The 19,074-nt window shown below is 41.2% G+C and overlaps 1 protein-coding gene across 1 annotated transcript in view; it reads left to right on the top strand.

Moving 5' to 3' along the window:
• Nucleotides 1–19,074, top strand: part of adam19a (ADAM metallopeptidase domain 19a) — a 254,128-nt gene that overhangs the window by 214,849 nt on the left and 20,205 nt on the right. Inside the window, exons 14-17 of the mRNA XM_047385681.1 lie at nt 2,836–3,031; nt 3,290–3,398; nt 8,033–8,237; nt 12,274–12,351. Coding sequence (XP_047241637.1) covers nt 2,836–3,031; nt 3,290–3,398; nt 8,033–8,237; nt 12,274–12,351 — 588 coding nt within the window. The remainder of the gene's footprint in view (nt 1–2,835; nt 3,032–3,289; nt 3,399–8,032; nt 8,238–12,273; nt 12,352–19,074) is intronic.

The following is a 19,074-nucleotide window of genomic DNA, read 5'->3' as shown; positions in this document are numbered from 1 at the left end:
TTAAATTCTGAAATTAAATAATTAAATGTATTTTAAAAGATAAACTCGTACTCGCTTATCCGGGACCGGGTTGCGGGGGCAGCAGACTCAGCAGAGACACCCAGACGTCCCTCTCCCCAGACACCTCCTCCAGCTCCTCCAGGGGGAGCCCAAGGCATTCCCAGGCCAGCCGAGAGACATAGTCCCTCCAGCGTGTCCTGGGCCATCCCCTGGGCCTGGAACACCTCCCAAGGAAGGCGTCCAGGAGGCATCCGGTATAGATGCCCGAGCCACCTCAAATGGCTCCTCTCGATGTGGAGGAGCAGCGGCTCTACTCCGAGCTCCTCCCGGATGGCCGAGCTCCTCACCCTATCTCTAAGCTCTTTTCAGCCGCTTGTATTCGGGATCTTGTTCTTTCGGTCATGACCCAAAGTTCATGCCCATAGGTGAGGGTAGGAACGTAGACCGACCGGTAAATCGAGAGCTTCGCTTTTCGGCTCAGCTCTTTCTTCACCACAACGGACCGGCACAGCACCCCCATTACTGCAGCAGCCGCACCGATCCGTCTGTCGATCTCCTGCTCCATTCTTCCCTCACTCGTGATACTTGAACTCCTCCACTTGAGGCAGGAACTCCCCTCCAACCTGAAGAGGACATGCCACCTTTTTCCGGTCGAGAACCATGGCCTCGGACTTGGAGGAGCTGATCCTCATCCCAGCCGCTTCACACTCGGCTGCAAACCGCCACAGCGCATGCTGTAGGTCTTGGCTAGAGGAGGCCAGCAGGACCACGTCCTCTGCAAAAAGAAGAGCCGAAATCCACTGGTTCCCAAACCAGACCCCCTCTGGCTCTTGGCTGCTTCTAGAATTCCTGTCCATAAAAGTTATGAACAGGACCGGTGACAAAGGGCAGCCCTGCTGGAGTTCAACATGCACCGGGAACAGGTCCGACTTAGTGCCGGCAATGCGGACCAAACTCCTGCTCCGCTCGTACAGGGACCGGATGGCCCCTAATAAAGGGCCCCCGATTCCATACTCCTGGAGCAGCCCCCACCGGGCATCACGAGGGACACAGTCGAATGCCTTCTCCAGGTCCACAAAACACATGTAGACCGGTTGGGCAAACTCCCATGAACCCTCGAGTACCCTATAGAGGGTATAGAGCTGGTCCAGTGTTCCACGGCCGGGACGAAAACCACACTGCTCCTCCTGAAGCCGAGGTTCGACTATCGGCCGGACTCTCCTCTCCAATACCCTGGCGTAGGCCTTACCAGGGAGGCTGAGGAGTGTGATCCCCCTGTAGTTGGAACACACACTCCACCACCCCAGTCTGCCAGTCCAGAGGCACTGTCCCCGACCGCCACGCAATGTTGAAGAGGCGTGTCAACCATGATAGCCCCACCACATCCAGAGATTTGAGGTACTCAGGGCGGATCTCATCCACCCCCGAAGACCTACCACCGCGGAGCTTTTTAACCACCTCAGTGACTTCAGCCTGGGTGACGAAAGAGTCCAACCCCGAGTCCCCAGCCTCTGTTTCCACTAGGGAACGCGTGATGGCAGGATTGAGGAGATCCTCGAAGTACTCCTTCCACCGCTCGATAATGTCCTCAGTCGAGGTCAGCAGCCTCCCACCCCCACTGTAAACAGTGCAGTGTTGGCGAAGCACTGCTTCCCCCTCCTGAGGCGGCGGACGGTTTGCCAGAATCGCTTCGAGGCCAACCGGTAGTCCTTCTCCATTTGCCCTCTCTCTGCCCCTCTTTCCTGTCTGCCTACTGATAAAAAAAAAAAAAATAAGGGCCACTAGTGCCGAAAAAATATCTTAAAAAAAAAAAAGAGTACTGTATGAGAGATGTAGAGACAACAAGAGGGAGAGGCTGGGCTGCCATAGTTATGCTGAATATAACTCTGAGCTAGCGACCCTTAAGCTCACTGACACAAAATGTGTGAATGATAAAGGGCTCCCAAACGTAAAGTGCAACATCAGAAAGTAGATGTTTAAGCATCAGAGAGGAGGAAGGACTCTGCAATATCTAGAGAAATTGTTCAAAGAGCAATGATCCAAAACCCCTCTCAGTGCTCCAACCTTTTGAAATGGAGAATATTAGGTTATGTCCAGTTGGTAAAATGGACTTTTAACACATTTCTAGTCACAGTTACCACTTTACGCACCTTACACGAAAGCCACTATCACAAGCGCACAGATTTATTGGCAACTTAAGTGCCTTTCCCTGTAGCACATCAACATGTCACAGAGTGGAAGCCGGAATCCATTCCCCAGCGATCTGATTGCAAGACTGTACTGCTGGTGATTATGTTTATTTCTTTTCATGCTGAGTAAATGTCTTTAAATTAAAGGTTGGAGGGTTCTTTTTTAATTTTCAGTGTGAGATGATCCCATTGCAATAAGAGATTCATTTATTTTAAGGCTTTTTTACATCTATACTAGGTGGGCCAAAAACGTGGTCAATTTCTGCACAAAAAGACAGTATTATTACTTACTTTTGTCAAACTTTAGAAGAAAATTGCACCAAAGTAAAAAGTGCCATATTGTGAATGTAGCAATGTGTTTAAAGTTGGGTTTGGAAATCGTGCAGTTTTCTCTGCCCTGCAATGCAAAGGCAGTATCTCTTTTTATAATAGCACATTGTCGGAGGAAGATTTATTTACCAAAGACAGGATACGGTAACAAAGTATGGATTAAACATAGTTTTGCTCCTTTTTTAGAATTTCATTTTATCATAGGATTTCAAGTCGATTTATTACCTTCAGGTTCTTGAGTAACGGTCCATCTGTTTTTACATCAAACAGTGTCCTTTGCTGACCTCCTCCCTCCTCTGCTTGCTCTCTCTGCCAGTTGAAGCAGGCGGGCACCATGTGCAGAGGGCCCGCAGGGTCATGTGACCTGCCAGAGTACTGTACCGGGGCCTCTCCCTACTGTCCCGCCAATGTCTACCTGCTTGATGGCTCCCTCTGCCAGAATGGAAAGGCCTACTGCTACAACGGCATGTGCCTCACGCATGAACAGCAGTGCCTGCAGCTCTGGGGCTATGGTAATGAAAATACTATTACCTTTCAGCACAGAAAACACCTCGCTCACTCGGTATATTAGCCATCTGTTGAGCATGTTTCTTACAACGTGTGTAGGCTGAGCATCTTCATCCTAGTGGTAGACAGATGGCTTGGTTGATTTGTAAGTCACCACATCAGCTTGTTCCTAATGGAGAGAAAACAGGCTTCCTGCAGTTAATAACAGACCACAAAAACCCTGAGTTCAAATGACTCACTAAAGGAAGTCTTTTCTTTTCCAGGAGCACGACCAGCCCACGATGCCTGCTTTGAAGATGTCAATGCTGCAGGAAACGCATTTGGGAACTGTGGGAAAGATGAACACGGCAACTACAAAAAGTGTGAGAAAAGGTACATTTGCACTGATGCCAACAATCACTTCAAAGTTTAAGATATATTATTTTAAGTTTAGTTTAACTGTTTGAAACAGAAGAGCTCAAGTATCCTCTCATCTTCTTCACCTGTGCCAGTAGGATAGAGTACAAGATAAATATACAGATTCAGACTCTACATGGGGTAGCCAGGCAGATTTCCAAAAAGCTGCCAAAATGTCCTAATCTACCTTTGTAGATATAGCTTGAAAACAAAGTAACTTTGCTGGAATATTTTCAGCTCCTAGTTATCTGCTGCCATCTAACTCCCTGTTTAAGCACAATGATGTGTGAAACACTAGAATATGCTGCCGAAATGTTTCCTTTCTAAAAGCATGTACAATATCTCCTTTCAGCAGATAATCTGTGGATCAAAGATTAGAAAATTTAACAGGACCTGGTTTACTCATGGCTTCAACGTAAAGCAAATAACACTTTAACCACTTAAAAAGTGGGTCCCTTGTTATTAGTGACTATGCTAATGAAGTGTTTAGTGAGATGTTACTTATGCATACTTTTTCAGTCCTGTTTTGTTGTCTCTCACTGTAATATTTTCTCATTTATCCCAAGGCACTTGTGTGCCCACAGTCAAGGGTTCTCAACACTCATGCAACAAAGAGCTAAATTAGCAATTTAGCAATGCTAATGAGGTGGTAGATTATAGTGGTTGATGGCTGTCTGCATGAACCACTGATGCCTGAATCCATTACTGAGTTGTACCTAAGAGATGGAGGTGATGGAGTCACTGAATCGATTGAGGATATGTAAATCTGCCTGGTATTAAAACACCTGCACAGCACTACTATCTGTCCTGCATTCTTTACAAGGCGGTTTCCTAAATGGCAATATGCAAAAAGTTGAACATGAATTTGTAGAAAAACTTTAGCAAGGGTTTGAAATGGTCTAACATGAATAACTAGTAATGATCCACACAATAAACCTGGCTGTAGGTCATTTAGAGCATAATTTTTAACCTTTGCTAAGTTCTGTAGTTCTTTATTCTCACTCTCTACTCATGTGAAGCTTCTTGGTCTTTACACGAAAAGCTTTTTGCACTTCTTTCTCTTTTAGACACACACTGGCAAACCAACGAGTGCGTGGTTCAGTATATGGCTCAAGGACTCAATGACATATAAGTGCCCAACTGTTGAGCTCCTGAACCAGTGTGTGTGTGTGTGTGTGTGTTCTTGTACTTGTTGCTGAGTGAGAACAATGTGTGTGTGGTTGTTTGTCCTGCGAGTCTCTGTGTTCCTCTATAATGGACTGGTGACTTGTCCAGGATGTAGCCTGCGTCTCGCCCAATGACTGCAGGAGATAGACGCCAGCCCCTGCGACCCTGCAAGGATAGGTGGGGATAGGCAATGAATGGATGTTAAAGAACCTTAGGACATAGTTGTTAGTAAATACACTCCTTTTAGTGAGAAGTAACTCATTGATTGGAAAAGAATGCTTGTGTTGGCATCACACCAGGAATTGAGGCAACTCTCACCTTTTGTTATGTAGACGATCGATTTCCCAGGGAAAATATATTTGCACCAGTCTTGTGCACCAGTCTACCTGCAGAAATTTAGTCTATTTTCATGTTTTCTTTGACAGAAATGGCTGCTTTGCTGCCCTTTGTGTACCACAAGGTGGCATGTGAAGTCTTGGCCTCATTGTGCGTAGTGATGCAAGCTTTGTAGTGGTGGTGGCAGGATTCTATAGTTCACCTCTCAGGATTTGATGGTCATGGGGTTTGCTAGGAACTCTTGGACATCCCAATGTCTTCCTTGTTGAGCTGAACCTCTCACCTTGAAATTTGTTCTTTAAGTCATAGTATTCCTAGCAGCACTTTCTTTACAATTGAGTTTTTCTTGATTCAGAGCAATGATGCTGTTTGATGCTTTTCTTGGGAGGTAACCATTACTAACACAACATGGCAACCACTCACAACCACATGCTAATTAAAATGATAGAGATTGATTTCAGCTGGAGTCTTCACAGATCCACTTGTACTGGGGATATGACCATACTGATATTCTCACTAACATCAGTATAGTGGTTTAGCCATTATTTTTCAGTCTGAACTGAAATCTACTGCGCAGGTTTAACTCCATGGAATGTCTGGCCTTCAAATCCAAACCTTCTCATTCCATGCTTCTTTTGTACCGCCTGCCCAATTAACACCTTTCATTTATCCCAAAATTACCCACTTCACTTTGCTCCATGTCAACTGACATTGTCATTGTTGGTGATGCAAATATTCATGTTGACAACCCCTCTTGCCATCTTGCCAAATACTTTCTGAGTCTGCTGGACTGTCTTGGTCTCCAACAATTCATTAATGTGCAAACACACACTAGGGGCCACATATTAGACCTGGTCATCACTGACAAAGCTTCCATCAACAACTTGGAAATCTGTGATCTTGGTGTTTCTGACCATTTGGTGGTATCAGGCCTTCACATCTTTGCTACCTGCTGTGAGACAGAAGTGGCAACTATCTTTCTGCAACTGAAGACACATTGACCGTACCACCTTGATCACTGACCTCCAATGTACCTTTCATTATATTCTTGCAACAGTGGATGAACTAGTGATGCATTATAACTCCTCCCTGAGCACTATTTTTGACCTTCATGCCCTTTTTAGGTCATGTGAGGTCAATTTTGAACGCTCTGCACCCTGGTTCACTAAGGAGCTGCACCAGATGAAAATGGCCAGCCGAGTCCTGGAACGTCATTATAGACAGTCAGGACTCACAGTGCACAAGCTTGCTTTCTGTGATCATCAGAAGGCTTACGCCAAACTGCTGAAAGATGTGCGCTCTAAATTCTATTCCAACCTTATTAATAAAAATATTGGAAACTCCAAGCAGCTTTTCTCAACAATAAACTCTCTGTTGAAGCCACAGGTGCCTTATATCAATACGACAACCAAGGAGCAATGCAACCATCTTATTAACTTTTTCAGAGTAAAAGTTAGCAAGATCCTCTCCTCCTTAACTGGTTCCTCTTCTGTGTCTCCCCCTGCCTTGGAACCATCATCCAGGACTGCCATCCTTCACAATGTTCATTGAAATCCTGCAGGCAATGAAAGCTTCATCATGCATCTTAGATTCCATTCCAACGGCTTTGTTGGAATCGCTGACCTCCATTGTTAGTCCAATTGGATCCCACTTTGTTAATCTCTCTCTTCAATCTGTGTGAGTTCCAACTGTGCTGAAAGTAGCCATCATCCGCCCTGTACTCAAAAAGCCTAGTCTGGATCCAGATGACCTTGCGAACAATAGGCCTATTTCCAACCTTGCCTTTTTGTCCAAGGTCCTCGAGAAAGTTGTTTCCTCCCAGCTCCAACTCCATCTGAAAAACAACAACTTATTTGAAAAGTTCCAGTCATGTTTTTCTTCAGGACATAGCACAGACACAGCTTTGCTTAGGGCTACAAATGACTTGTTGATGGCAGCTGATGTTGGGTCACCATCTCTCCTCATTCTCCTCGATCTGTCAGCTGCTTTTGACACAGTGGACCATGCTATCCTCCTGGACCGCCTCCGTGACACTGCCAGACTGTCAGGCAGCACCTTAGCGTGGTTCAAATCATACCTCTCTGACAGAACCGAATATGTTTTGTTGGAGTCATGTACGTCCAGACATCCTTGGGGGACACCACCTTATGTGTCGGATCCAATATAAAATTCTTCTGTTCACTCATAGATGCATCTATGGCCATGGTCCATCTTATCTACAGGAACTCATTTAACTCCAAACCTCCACCCTCAGGTCGTCCAGCGGCCGGCTCCTCCAGGTCCCCTCTACCAGGCTCAGAACCTTGGGGGACAGAGCCTTTTGCTCTGCTTTTGCTTTCTGGAATAGCCTCCCTCAAGCACTGAGAGAAGTACAGAGTCTGGATTCTTTTTAACTGCTAAATACTTATTGCACTCTATTGTTGTTTTGTTCTTGTGTTTTAATTGTAGCACTCTGAGATTCTTTGGAATGAAAAGTGCATTATAAATAAAACGTATTATTATTATTATACTGACATGAATTTAGCTTATTATTTTAGACAAAATGTAAATGTATTTTCTTTCTCTAAATGTTTGAAGCTAATAAAAGTGCAATGAGTTACTCATATAATAGATGTTTTTCATAGAATTGTCATTTTTACAAAAATGTCTATTTATTTACTTTTTGTTTTATCATTCTGTTTGGAAACAGCAGATATCTTGCTTTCAATGACTAATTAAAACATTTGATTGGTACGCTACACATTAGAAAGACAATCACTTAATATTTGTCATTTTATATCCATGGTAACCATATTCCACTTTAAAGTTTACAATAAATACTGTCTCAGTCTGCAGACCAAATGTTATTGAAAATTATTATCTCCGTATTGAAAAACATTTTAAAGGATGATTGACTTAGATTTTCTTGAAGACTTTTTACTTGTAATTAGAAAACATGTCTGTATGTAGTTAGAAATTCCTTGATCTTTAAGCCCAGTTGACACCACCAAAAACCTTGTTTTAACACCTTTCTGCATTTGTTTAGGTTAGTTTAAATTAATCTAGTTTAAAAAAGCCACTCAGAAAACAATAAAGATTCATATTTTTCTGCATGTGTTTCTACCCAGTGATGCCAAGTGTGGCAAGATTCAGTGCCACAGTGCTGCCAAGAAGCCCAAAGGCACCAATGCTGTTTCCATCGACACAACCATCAAGACGGGCGGCATTGAGGTTAAGTGCCGTGGCACCTATGTTTACAGCACTCAAGATGGCCAAGGTGACCTGCCTGACCCTGGCCTTGTAATGACTGGCACCAAGTGTGGAGAGGGCAAGGTTGGTATACACTCCTGATCAAAATTTTAAGACCTGACAAGAATTAACATTTTACGCAACTAGATAATCAGGTTGTAAATTGAGCTTTAAAATACAAAAATAAATTCAAAATTAAATTGAAAATGAAATTTCAAATTAAACTGACTGTTTATCAACTGACAAAAGACCATTTAAGACCATTAACCAGAGGGACAAAAAATGACTCAGTAATACAAAGCTTGCTAAATGTTCCTAAAAATTTGAAATGCAAATTTTTGTAAGACAGCTTCACATCTATTACCTATCACATCTGCTACATTCTCTGACTACTCTCCAATGTTGCATTGGGAAGAACAAGCATTTGATACACTGCTGATTTTGCAGATTTTCCCACTTGCAAAGTATGTAGAAGTCTTTCATTTTTATCATAGGTACTCTTTAACTGTGAATGAAAAAAATCCAGAACATAACATTGTGTGATTTTTAAGTAATTAATTAGATTTTTATTGAATGACATAAGTATTTGATACATCAGAAACCAGTAAGAATCTCGGTGTGTGATCAGCCCAGAACTACATGGCAGAACCTACTCAATGACCTAAGGTAGAGAGCTGGGACCACAGTCTCAAAGAAGACCATTAGTAACACACTACGCCACCATGGATTAAAATCCTGCAGCGCACGCAAAACCCCCCTGCTCAAGCCAGCGCATGTCCAGGCCCATCTGAAGTTTGCCAATGACCATTTGGATGATCCAGAGGAGGAATGGGAGAAGGTCATGTGGTCTGATGAGACAAAAATAGAGCTTCTTGGTCTAAACTCCACCGACCGTGTTTAGAAGAAGAAGGATGGGTACGACCCCAAGAACATCATCCCTACCGTGAAGCATGGAGGTGGAAGCATCATTCTTTGAAGATGCAAAGGGAACAGGACGGCTGCACCATATCTTAGAGATTTTAGCCAACAACCTCCTTCCCTCAGTAAGGACATAGAAGATGGGTCGTGGCTGGGTCTTCCATCATGACAACGACCCAAAGCAGACAGCCAGGTCAACTAAGGAGTGGCTCTGTGAGAAGCATCTCAAGGTCCAGGAGTGGCCTAGCCAGTCTCCAGACCTGAACCCAATCAAAAATCTTTGAAGGGAGCTAAAAGTCAATATTTCCCAGCAACAGCCCTGAAACCCGAAGGATCTGGAGAAGATCTGTATGGAGGAGTGGTCCAAAATCCCTGCTGCAGTGTGTGGAAACTTAGTCAAGAACTAGAGGAAACGGATGATATCTGGAATTGCAGCCAAAGGTTTCTGTATCAAATATTTAGTTTGGTTTTTCCGATGTATCAAATACTTATGTCATGCTGTATAATGGGCTGCACGGTGGCGCAGTTGGTAGCACTGTTGCCTTGCAGCAAAAAGATCCTGGGTTCAATTCCCTGCATGGAGTTTGCATGGGTCATGGCTGGGTCTTCCAGCATGACAATGACTTGAAGCACACTTACAATTTACGCAATGTGATTTTCTGGACTTTTGTTTCAGAGGAGACGCTATGGTAAAAATTAAAGACTTCTACAGGCTTTGCAAGTTGGAAAACTTGCAAAATCAACAGTGTATCAAATACTTGTTCTCTATCTCTCTCTATATATATATATAGATATATATTTCTATCTATCTATCTATCTATCTATCTATCTATCTATCTATCTATCTATCTATCTATCTATCTATCTATCTATCTATCTATCTATCTATCTATCTATCTATCTATCTATCTATATACTGACATATTCTCCATTGCAATATGTATTTAATTCATATATAGCCATACATGGTTCAGCATATATTGCAGTATGTAGTAAAATATAAACACTAGTTTACCATATATGAAAATATATTATGTATATGTATTATATTATACAATATATTGCAATGTATTTTTGTTTTGTAAGGGATGTTGATGTTCATGTCGATGTTCAGTTAGTGCGTACTTTAATTAAAAAAGGCACAACACCAGGGAGAATTACAAAAGGAAAGCGAACAGGCAAGGGTGTGATGATACTTTAAACATTCTTCTGCCAGGAAATTTTGACTCCTGCCATTAATGCGCATTTTACATTAATGCACATTAATGGCATACCTAAGTAATGTTGCTGACCAAGTACACCCACACATGAAAACAAGCCATTCTGTCTGTATACATGTAAATATGTAAGAAGTCTGACCTTTAAGCAAAGTTGCACAAATTAACAAATTATTTAACTTTTATTTCCTTACGGTTTCTGAATATTTGATTTTGTGGAGAGGTTTGTAAAGATAATGGACACCGGTCAGCAATCTCTTTGCTATTAGCTGCCTGTTCTCTCCAACAGGTAAACAGCCTAGTCCACCTCATACAAACCTAAATGCCATTAGTCCCCAGGGGGGTTGCTCTATTGTACCTCTTTGTCTAATTAACATTATTCTGCTATTTTGATTTGTAATGCAACATGCAAACTAGGTTTTTGGCAAAGCCAATTCTTGGCACAAAAACCCATAACTCAATAATGTAAAACTGTTCTGTTGGAAAAAAAAGGTATGTGTAAAACTGTTAACAGACATGGTGGTAATGCACCCTTTAATGACATTTCACCAGCAAAGTTCTTTTTTTCCTAATTGTCTTATTTCCTTTTCCTCTGCATCACAATCTACCCTTTGAAATTCAATTTCAGCTGGCACTCCAAGGCCAGACTAGTGCTGCATGAGTAATGTATAATGAATTGGCAGTAGATAATACTGTCTGTCATGACGTCTGAGTCATCATATTGAGATTAACTTTTCTCAGCAATAAATGCACACAGAACCCCTGCCACTAATTTACCTCTTATCTGTTCACAAAACAACTATTAGTCAAACAGTCTAGATATTTGGCCATTAAAGGCGACTGTGACTCAGTGGGAAGAGTAGTTCCAGCTTCCTCCTGCCACATGTCAATATGCCCCTGGGCAAGTCACTTAAGATCAAGTTGCCTACCGATCTGCGTGTCAGTGAATGAATGTGGGCACGTTTGCGAGTGCGATTGGGTGAATGTGGCTCTCGTGTAAAGACCTTTGAGGGGTCAGTATTAATGGAAGTAGGGTTGCACAATTTATGACACTATAACTGTAAATAATATCAGTATCAACTGATATTATTTATATTTGCTAATTGTTTAATTACCATGTATTCAGCTTTTCTATGCCAGTAATATTTTTGGTCATGGTTTTGTTTAATGCAGCAAATCTTACAGTAAAGTCATTAAGAGCCTGCAACAAAGTTGTTTCACTGTCAAAACAGCAAACAGGTGTAACTTTTTCAGAAAAACCTCACTGAGATGGAAATAATGAGTAGCATTTTTTCCCATAGATACACTACTTACCATCAGGCCTCTGATAGTAGTGAGGGGGTGGGGTTGCAAGCTTTTCTTACTGATAATACAGTTTGACTAACATACATTAGCAAAGGTCAAAAGTGTGAACTAACGTCTGGACATCCATCTATAGGTTTGGCAGCTTGGATAGTTGTATCATAATATTAAGAGAACACGAACAAAGCCAATAATCATTTGCATTTTGAAGCCTCTATGTGACATAAAAACAGAAAGGAGAAAAAGGATATTGTGAAGAATTCCATAAGCACTTCGTAAGGGTTCATTTCTGCCTGCTTTTCTGCTCAGAGACAACACAAGTGAAATAAGCTGCAAACTGAGGGGAAATTACTGAAAGTGTATCACTGTTTTGTAAAATTGAAAAACAGGACCTCCCTTGGTTTAATTATTGTGTTTTTCACAACAGTATATTTTTTATTGTAACAACGCTGGTTAGTAAATGAGGGACATTGCTGATTTAATCTGAAAACATAATTGCGAGTTCTAAAAGCATATCTGTACAACAACTCATTTAATGAAAGATGCTACCATTTCCTGATCTCCTCAGGCCTTCAAGTTGTTCCAGAGCCCACGGGCACAAACAGAAGGATGATCAAAGTCTGTAAAAGTGTGTACTATCATCTTTATCACACCCTGTGATCTTTCTGCTTGTGTTCTTACAGGTGTGCAGAGACCGCAAATGCCAAAATGCCTCTTTTACCGAACTGGAGTCCTGCCTTGCAAATTGTCACAGCAATGGGGTATACACTCTCTCACACCCCCCCACCACACTCACACACAAACACCCCACACATGCACACACAAATGCACACAGTATCATGCAACATACTTAACTCACTTAGTTTCCAAGCACAGCTACCTAATCTTGTTGTTTTGCTGTGCCCTTGGGCAAAGAAGCGCACTGCAGTGCTTTCACCAAGACTGTTGTTAAAGTCAGGAAAATAGATGACTGGAACACAACAGCAACTGAATTGATTAACTATTCATTGGAACACTACAAGCAAGCTTGAGGCAGATAAGGAGGAAGCATACATAGTTTATGAGTTTGTAACCAAGCTTTGGAGAGGAGAGTTTAGGTCTGAGACTATCACTTTCATTACCACCAGATAAGGCTGATTTATTAAGGAATTTGGCCCTGGGAATCTGACCTCCAAGGATATTGTCTGAAGTGTAACGAAAGTAAAAGTTCACTAAGGGATCCTAAAAAGTAAAATTCTGATGCAAATATATGTCTGATACAGTGAGAGTCTGCATTCCAACAAGTTCAAATTTAGCAAATGTTTTTTTTTTGCCATCTTTCGATCACAGTTTGTATACTTCTTATCACATTTGCTTCAGTGCATTTAAATAAATTGAATAATTATCTCTCTTAATATCTCAATTTACGTAGTTACAGTTGAACAGATGATTGCATAAACTCTACAAGAAGGGCTACAGTCTTTCTTGCTGATTGACATCAGATAATTTTTTTTCCTGTTAAGGTCAGTTAGGATTACCAACAACATTTAGATTTGCTAAATGCCAAAATAATGAGGAGGAGAGGTTTGGGTGGGTTTTTCTTACTTTCTTCAAAGTTAGAAGCTGGCATACATTTCTTTTCTATTTGGTAGTGCTGACTTTAATTTCAAATGTCTCTCCAAAACACTGTCTATGTTGTCCTTAGAACACCTTGAAACTAACTTGGTGGTATGCTTAGGGTCACTGTACCTTTGGAAGACTTGTTTGTGCCCAAGCTTCAACTTCCCAGCTGATGTCTTGAGGTGTTGCTCCAAGATTCCTCCAAACTGGTTCCAGTGCTTAACTGGTGTTGGTCTATTCAAAGCACCAGTTCTCTCCACCAATAAGAGTTCATATTGAAACTCCCAATCAAGGAGTTTTAGTAGATAAATGGACCACTTACAGCTGGTATTCCCATGACTTATTTAACGCCATGTCCAATTCAGTTATTTAACACTGTTGACCTTTAATACCACCAGGTGGTTTTAATAAATCTTGCTCTAAAAGTTGCGTTTAACTGCTGTTTTCCAGCTGCTGATGAAGGATCAGCTAATTTTGATTGTGATGCTTTCATAAATACTGTTTGTTTAAAACAGTGTTAGTGAATTAAGGTGGTAATAGTGATGCCTCTGCTTTAAGGGACATTTGCATGCTGTTTATGCTTAAATATAACAGTTTGAACAGATAAACACGGCCCGTTCAGACATCTGGAAATTGGTTCCAAAGATAAATCGAACTTATGGAAGCACAGTTCCTCTTCTGGTATGTTTTTTGACTTCTCTGTGATATCAAACAAGGAAGAAGTGTGTTTGAGGTGTTGCCTTAAAATACATCCACAGGTGTGCCTCCAATTAAATTAGATGTTGAGAATTAACCTATAAAAAGCTCTCAAAACCATGACACCATCATCTGAGCTGTCTGAAATAGTTTATAGACTAGTAACTTTAGTGTATGTAAACTTCTGACTTTAAAGAACACAATTAAAATTCTCTAATAAATCCTGCTGTCATTATTTGGTCATTTAGCAAATAGATGTCACAATGTGGTTTTGGGGTGGACCAAAGTGCAGACAAGAGCTTGGCAGCAGCATCTTAAATAAATCCTTGCTTTATTTAAAGGATTAAAAAACATAACAAAAATCATTGCAGGTACAACACAGAACCGGAATCCAAAAACTTACTGACACTGAACACTACAGGAACATGGCATGGACGAGGGTAGCGAGTGTGAGCAAAGGAACCAGCGAGGAAACTCAGAACAAGACCAACTAAAACACTGAGGGAGAACAAAGGCAGGTAATCAAAGGAACTAAGAACAGGTGTGACAAGGAGACAGGGAGGCTGAAGGGACAGGTGGAACTAATTAACAATAAAGAGAAACATAGACTTAAGCAAAACTATAGACTACGATAAAATAACCAAAAGCATAAGAAATCTAGAATAACCAAGAAATAAAGGAAACAGAGAAACTGGAGGGAACAGAAGAACAACATCAACCTAAGGTCAAAACAAAATAGAAACCATAAGGGAACCCAGACTACAAAGTACACAAACCTAAACCAATACTAAGGAACAAACTGAGAATGGAAAGGAGGAAACGAGGACTGGAATAAACGTAAACAATAACTAGAGCTAACCTAAAAAGGAAGGCTGAAATTATAGAAACAAAGCTGAGGACTAAACCTTAGAGGGAGAGAACAAATACCTAAAAGAAATACTAAAAGAGAAACTAAACTAAAAGAATCCAAGAAGAACAAAGAACCATAATAATAATGATAATAATAATAATAATACCATACAAAGTAATAAGGAAACAACCATAAAGGAAACTTAAGGGAAGAAAACAACAAAACACCAGGAGGCGATAGAGGAAGCAAAACAAACTAATAAACAAAAATAGAAACATCTAGACAAAATAAACCATCACAAGAGATCATAAAACAAAGTCCAAAATGTCACACCGTCACAATAGAAATAATCATTATGGTTAGAAGAACCATTTGTCATGTTAAATCATCAAAGAATATCAGAAAAAATGTTGTAGGCTAGCAAGCATCAAATATCTTGTCACTAGTTGCTACTATACACTAAAAAACAGAATAATATGCACATGTACCGTATGTACTATATGATTGAATTAGAAACAGTTTTGGAGCATATTTGGCCCACAGGCAACAACAAGACAAACCTCTGATATTTTAGAGGAAAAACCAAGATGGCTGCCAGTGTCTGAACCAATGCATCAACAATGGATGCATCATGCAAAAATTCTACAACAAAGTGCAGCAAAAAAATACAAAAACAGGCAGAAAGGTTACACAAAAATAATACAAAGTTTAAATGAACACACTATACAAATTCTGTCAGTAAATATGAAAAATACAAATATAATAGTCAAATAAAACTACACTACAAATATATATATAAAGTTCTTAACGGTCATTAAAGAAGATTTAATGTCACACCAGGATGGCCAAACACAAGTTGTCCCATGGTAGGGTGGGGCAACTTGTGGGGAGGTACCTATTATTCTAAATGATGACATATCCAATATGTTATGAACCAGTTCTTTAATTGTTTTTTAAACAGATTATATATAGTAAGAGCTCTGATTGTCTGGAGGACAGATTTCCACTCCTGTGCTGCTGTAACTAAAAAGGCACTCTGACTAAAAGCACTTTTCTGGAAGGAACAGTCTTTTCGGGTTGCCCCTCCTGTTAATCGATAAACTGACTGACTGATGGAGATGACAAGCCTTTAACAATTTTATACATCAGACAAAGATTTGAATATTATAAGAAAATGTATATAAGAAAATGTACAATAAAGACAGATATTTTTGGGGAATCGTGAACAATTATCAAAATGTTCCAAAGACCTAAAACAGAAACTGTATGCTATATATCTTTTATTTTCAAAAACATTTGATTTGCTTGTGCCTTTTAAATGAACCAGTGCAGTATTAACTATAAAAGCAGCAACAATTCCTGATTTTAATAAAGGTAAAGCCAACTTGGCATGACCTACTTTGGGTTTTAAGCTTTTCTGCAGTTTATTTTGACCCTGAGCATTTAAAGCTGAAATTTCATGGTTTAAAAAACTTTAAAAACTTGTCTCTCTCCTCTAATTTACTGTACTCTGTAAGGGAATAAGTGGCTTTAACACTGGCCACGTCTGTTATTTAACTAGGATTTGAAACAATGAGTAAAATAAGAAGCCTCAGACCTATTCTTTCTCCTTTTAATCCCTTTCATAAAGTACTTTGTTATGTTATGCCGTTTGTCCTCTTTTTGTCATATCCTCCTTTTGTAACAATACATGCATAATGGAAATGACTTTCAGCAAGGAATATTCTAAATATACATGTTTGCCCTCCTAGCTCAGCCTTTTCTCTAGTCTTAGGATGCATTTTAATTTATTAGTAACTCTTTATCCGCAGGCTTTTGGAGACTGATTGATATTCATGCAAATTAAAAGTAGTAGAAGTTGCAGTAGTACCACTTGCTTGCACATGCAGAAGGGGAGTACAATCCCTGTCTGCATCTTACAAAGACATTTTTTAAACAAGCACAAAAAGTCTGGTGGTGATTTTTACGTATCTGCTATATCAACAAGCCCTCTAAATGTCAAACACGGGTATAAGTAAAAGTAAGCGATGACATTAGCCCTCCCCTCAACGGACGCCACCTGGCGGCCAACCGGAGGAAAAAGAAGTTGACCCCTCAAAAGAATCAGAATCAGAAAAGCTTTATTGCCAAGTACGTTTTTGGACATACAAGGAATTTGTTTTGGCGTAGTCAGTGCAATACAATACAAATTAAACAGTAAAACATTCATTCATTTTCTACCGCTTATTCCGTAGTGGGTCACAGGGGAGCTGGTGCCTATCTCCAGCAGTCTATGGGCGAGAGGCAGGATACACCCTGGACAGGTCGCCAGTCCATCGCAGGGCAACACACATACAGGTCCTTCTCAAAATATTAGCATATTGTGATAAAGTTCATTATTTTCCATAATGTCATGATGAAAATTTAACATTCATATAGTTTAGATTCATTGCACACTAACTGAAATATTTCAGGTCTTTTATTGTCTTAATACGGATGATTTTGGCATACAGCTCATGAAAACCCCAAATTCCTATCTCACAAAATTAGCATATTTCATCCGACCAATAAAAGAAAAGTGTTTTTAATACAAAAAACGTCAACCTTCAAATAATCATGTACAGTTATGCACTCAATACTTGGTCGGGAATCCTTTGGCAGAAATGACTGCTTCAATGCGGCGTGGCATGGAGGCAATCAGCCTGTGGCACTGCTGAGGTCTTATGGAGGCCCAGGATGCTTCGATAGCGGCCTTTAGCTCATCCAGAGTGTTGGGTTTTGAGTCTCTCAACGTTCTCTTCACAATATCCCACAGATTCTCTATGGGGTTCAGGTCAGGAGAGTTGGCAGGCCAATTGAGCACAGTGATACCATGGTCCGTAAACCATTTACCAGTGGTTTTGGCACTGTGAGCAGGTGCCAGGTCGTGCTGAAAAATGAAATCTTCATCTCCATAAAGCTTTTCAGCAGATGGAAGCATGAAGTGCTCCAAAATCTCCTGATAGCTAGCTGCATTGACCCTGCCCTTGATAAAACACAGTGGACCAACACCAGCAGCTGACACGGCACCCCAGACCATCACTGACTGTGGGTACTTGACACTGGACTTCTGGCATTTTGGCATTTCCTTCTCCCCAGTCTTCCTCCAGACTCTGGCACCTTGATTTCCGAATGACATGCAGAATTTGCTTTCATCCGAAAAAAGTACTTTGGACCACTGAGCAACAGTCCAGTGCTGCCTCTCTGTAGCCCAGGTCTGGGGAATGCGGCACCTGTAGCCCATTTCCTGCACACACCTGTGCACGGTGGCTCTGGATGTTTCTACTCCAGACTCAGTCCACTGCTTCCGCTGGTCCCCCAAGGTCTGGAATCAGCCCTTCTCCACAATCTTCCTCAGGGTCCGGTCACCTCTTCTCGTTGTGCAGCGTTTTCTGCCACACTTTTTCCTTCCCACAGACTTCCCACTGAGGTGCCTTGATACAGCACTCTGGGAACAGCCTATTCGTTCAGAAATTTCTTTCTGTGTCTTACCCTCTTGCTTGAGGGTGTCAATAGTGGCCTTCTGGACAGCAGTCAGGTCGGCAGTCTTACCCATGATTGGGGTTTTGAGTGATGAACCAGGCTGGGAGTTTTAAAGGCCCCAGGAATCTTTTGCAGGTGTTTAGAGTTAACTCGTTGATTCAGATGATTAGGTTCATAGCTCGTTTAGAGACCCTTTTAATGATATGCTAATTTTGTGAGATAGGAATTTTGGGTTTTCATGAGCTGTATGCCAAAATCATCCGTATTAAGACAATAAAATACCTGAAATATTTCAGTTAGTGTGCAATGAATCTAAAATATATGAATGTTAAATTTTCATCATGACATTATGGAAAATAATGAACTTTATCACAATATGCTAATATTTTGAGAAGGACCAGTACATCCATGCACACACACATTCATACACCTAAGGGAAATTTAGAGGGAGAATGTCAGGGTGGTTTCTGGGCTTTGTTAACCAGGCTGGTGGCAGATGGGAAAAAACTGTTTTTGTGGCGTGAGGTTTTGGTCCGGATGGACCACAGCCTCCTGCCAGAGGGGAGAGTCTCAAAGAGTCTGTGACCGGGGTGGGAGGGATCAGCCAGAATCTTCCCTGCCCGCTTCAGGGTCCTGGAGGTGTACAGTTCCTGGAGCGACAGTAGACTGCAGCCAATCACCTTCTCAGCAGACCGAATGACACGCTGCAGCCTGCCCTTATCCTTGGCTGTAGCAGCGGCGTACCAGATGGTGATGGAGGAGGTGAGGATGGACTCAATGATGGCTGTGTAGAAGTGCACCATCATAGTCTTTGGCAGGTTGAATTTCTTCAGCTGCC

This window comes from Girardinichthys multiradiatus, chromosome 14 (assembly GCF_021462225.1).
Source record: "Girardinichthys multiradiatus isolate DD_20200921_A chromosome 14, DD_fGirMul_XY1, whole genome shotgun sequence".
Taxonomy (NCBI): domain Eukaryota; kingdom Metazoa; phylum Chordata; class Actinopteri; order Cyprinodontiformes; family Goodeidae; genus Girardinichthys; species Girardinichthys multiradiatus.
Note: the sequence above shows the minus strand (reverse complement) of the source record. Positions and strands in the feature narration are given on the sequence as shown.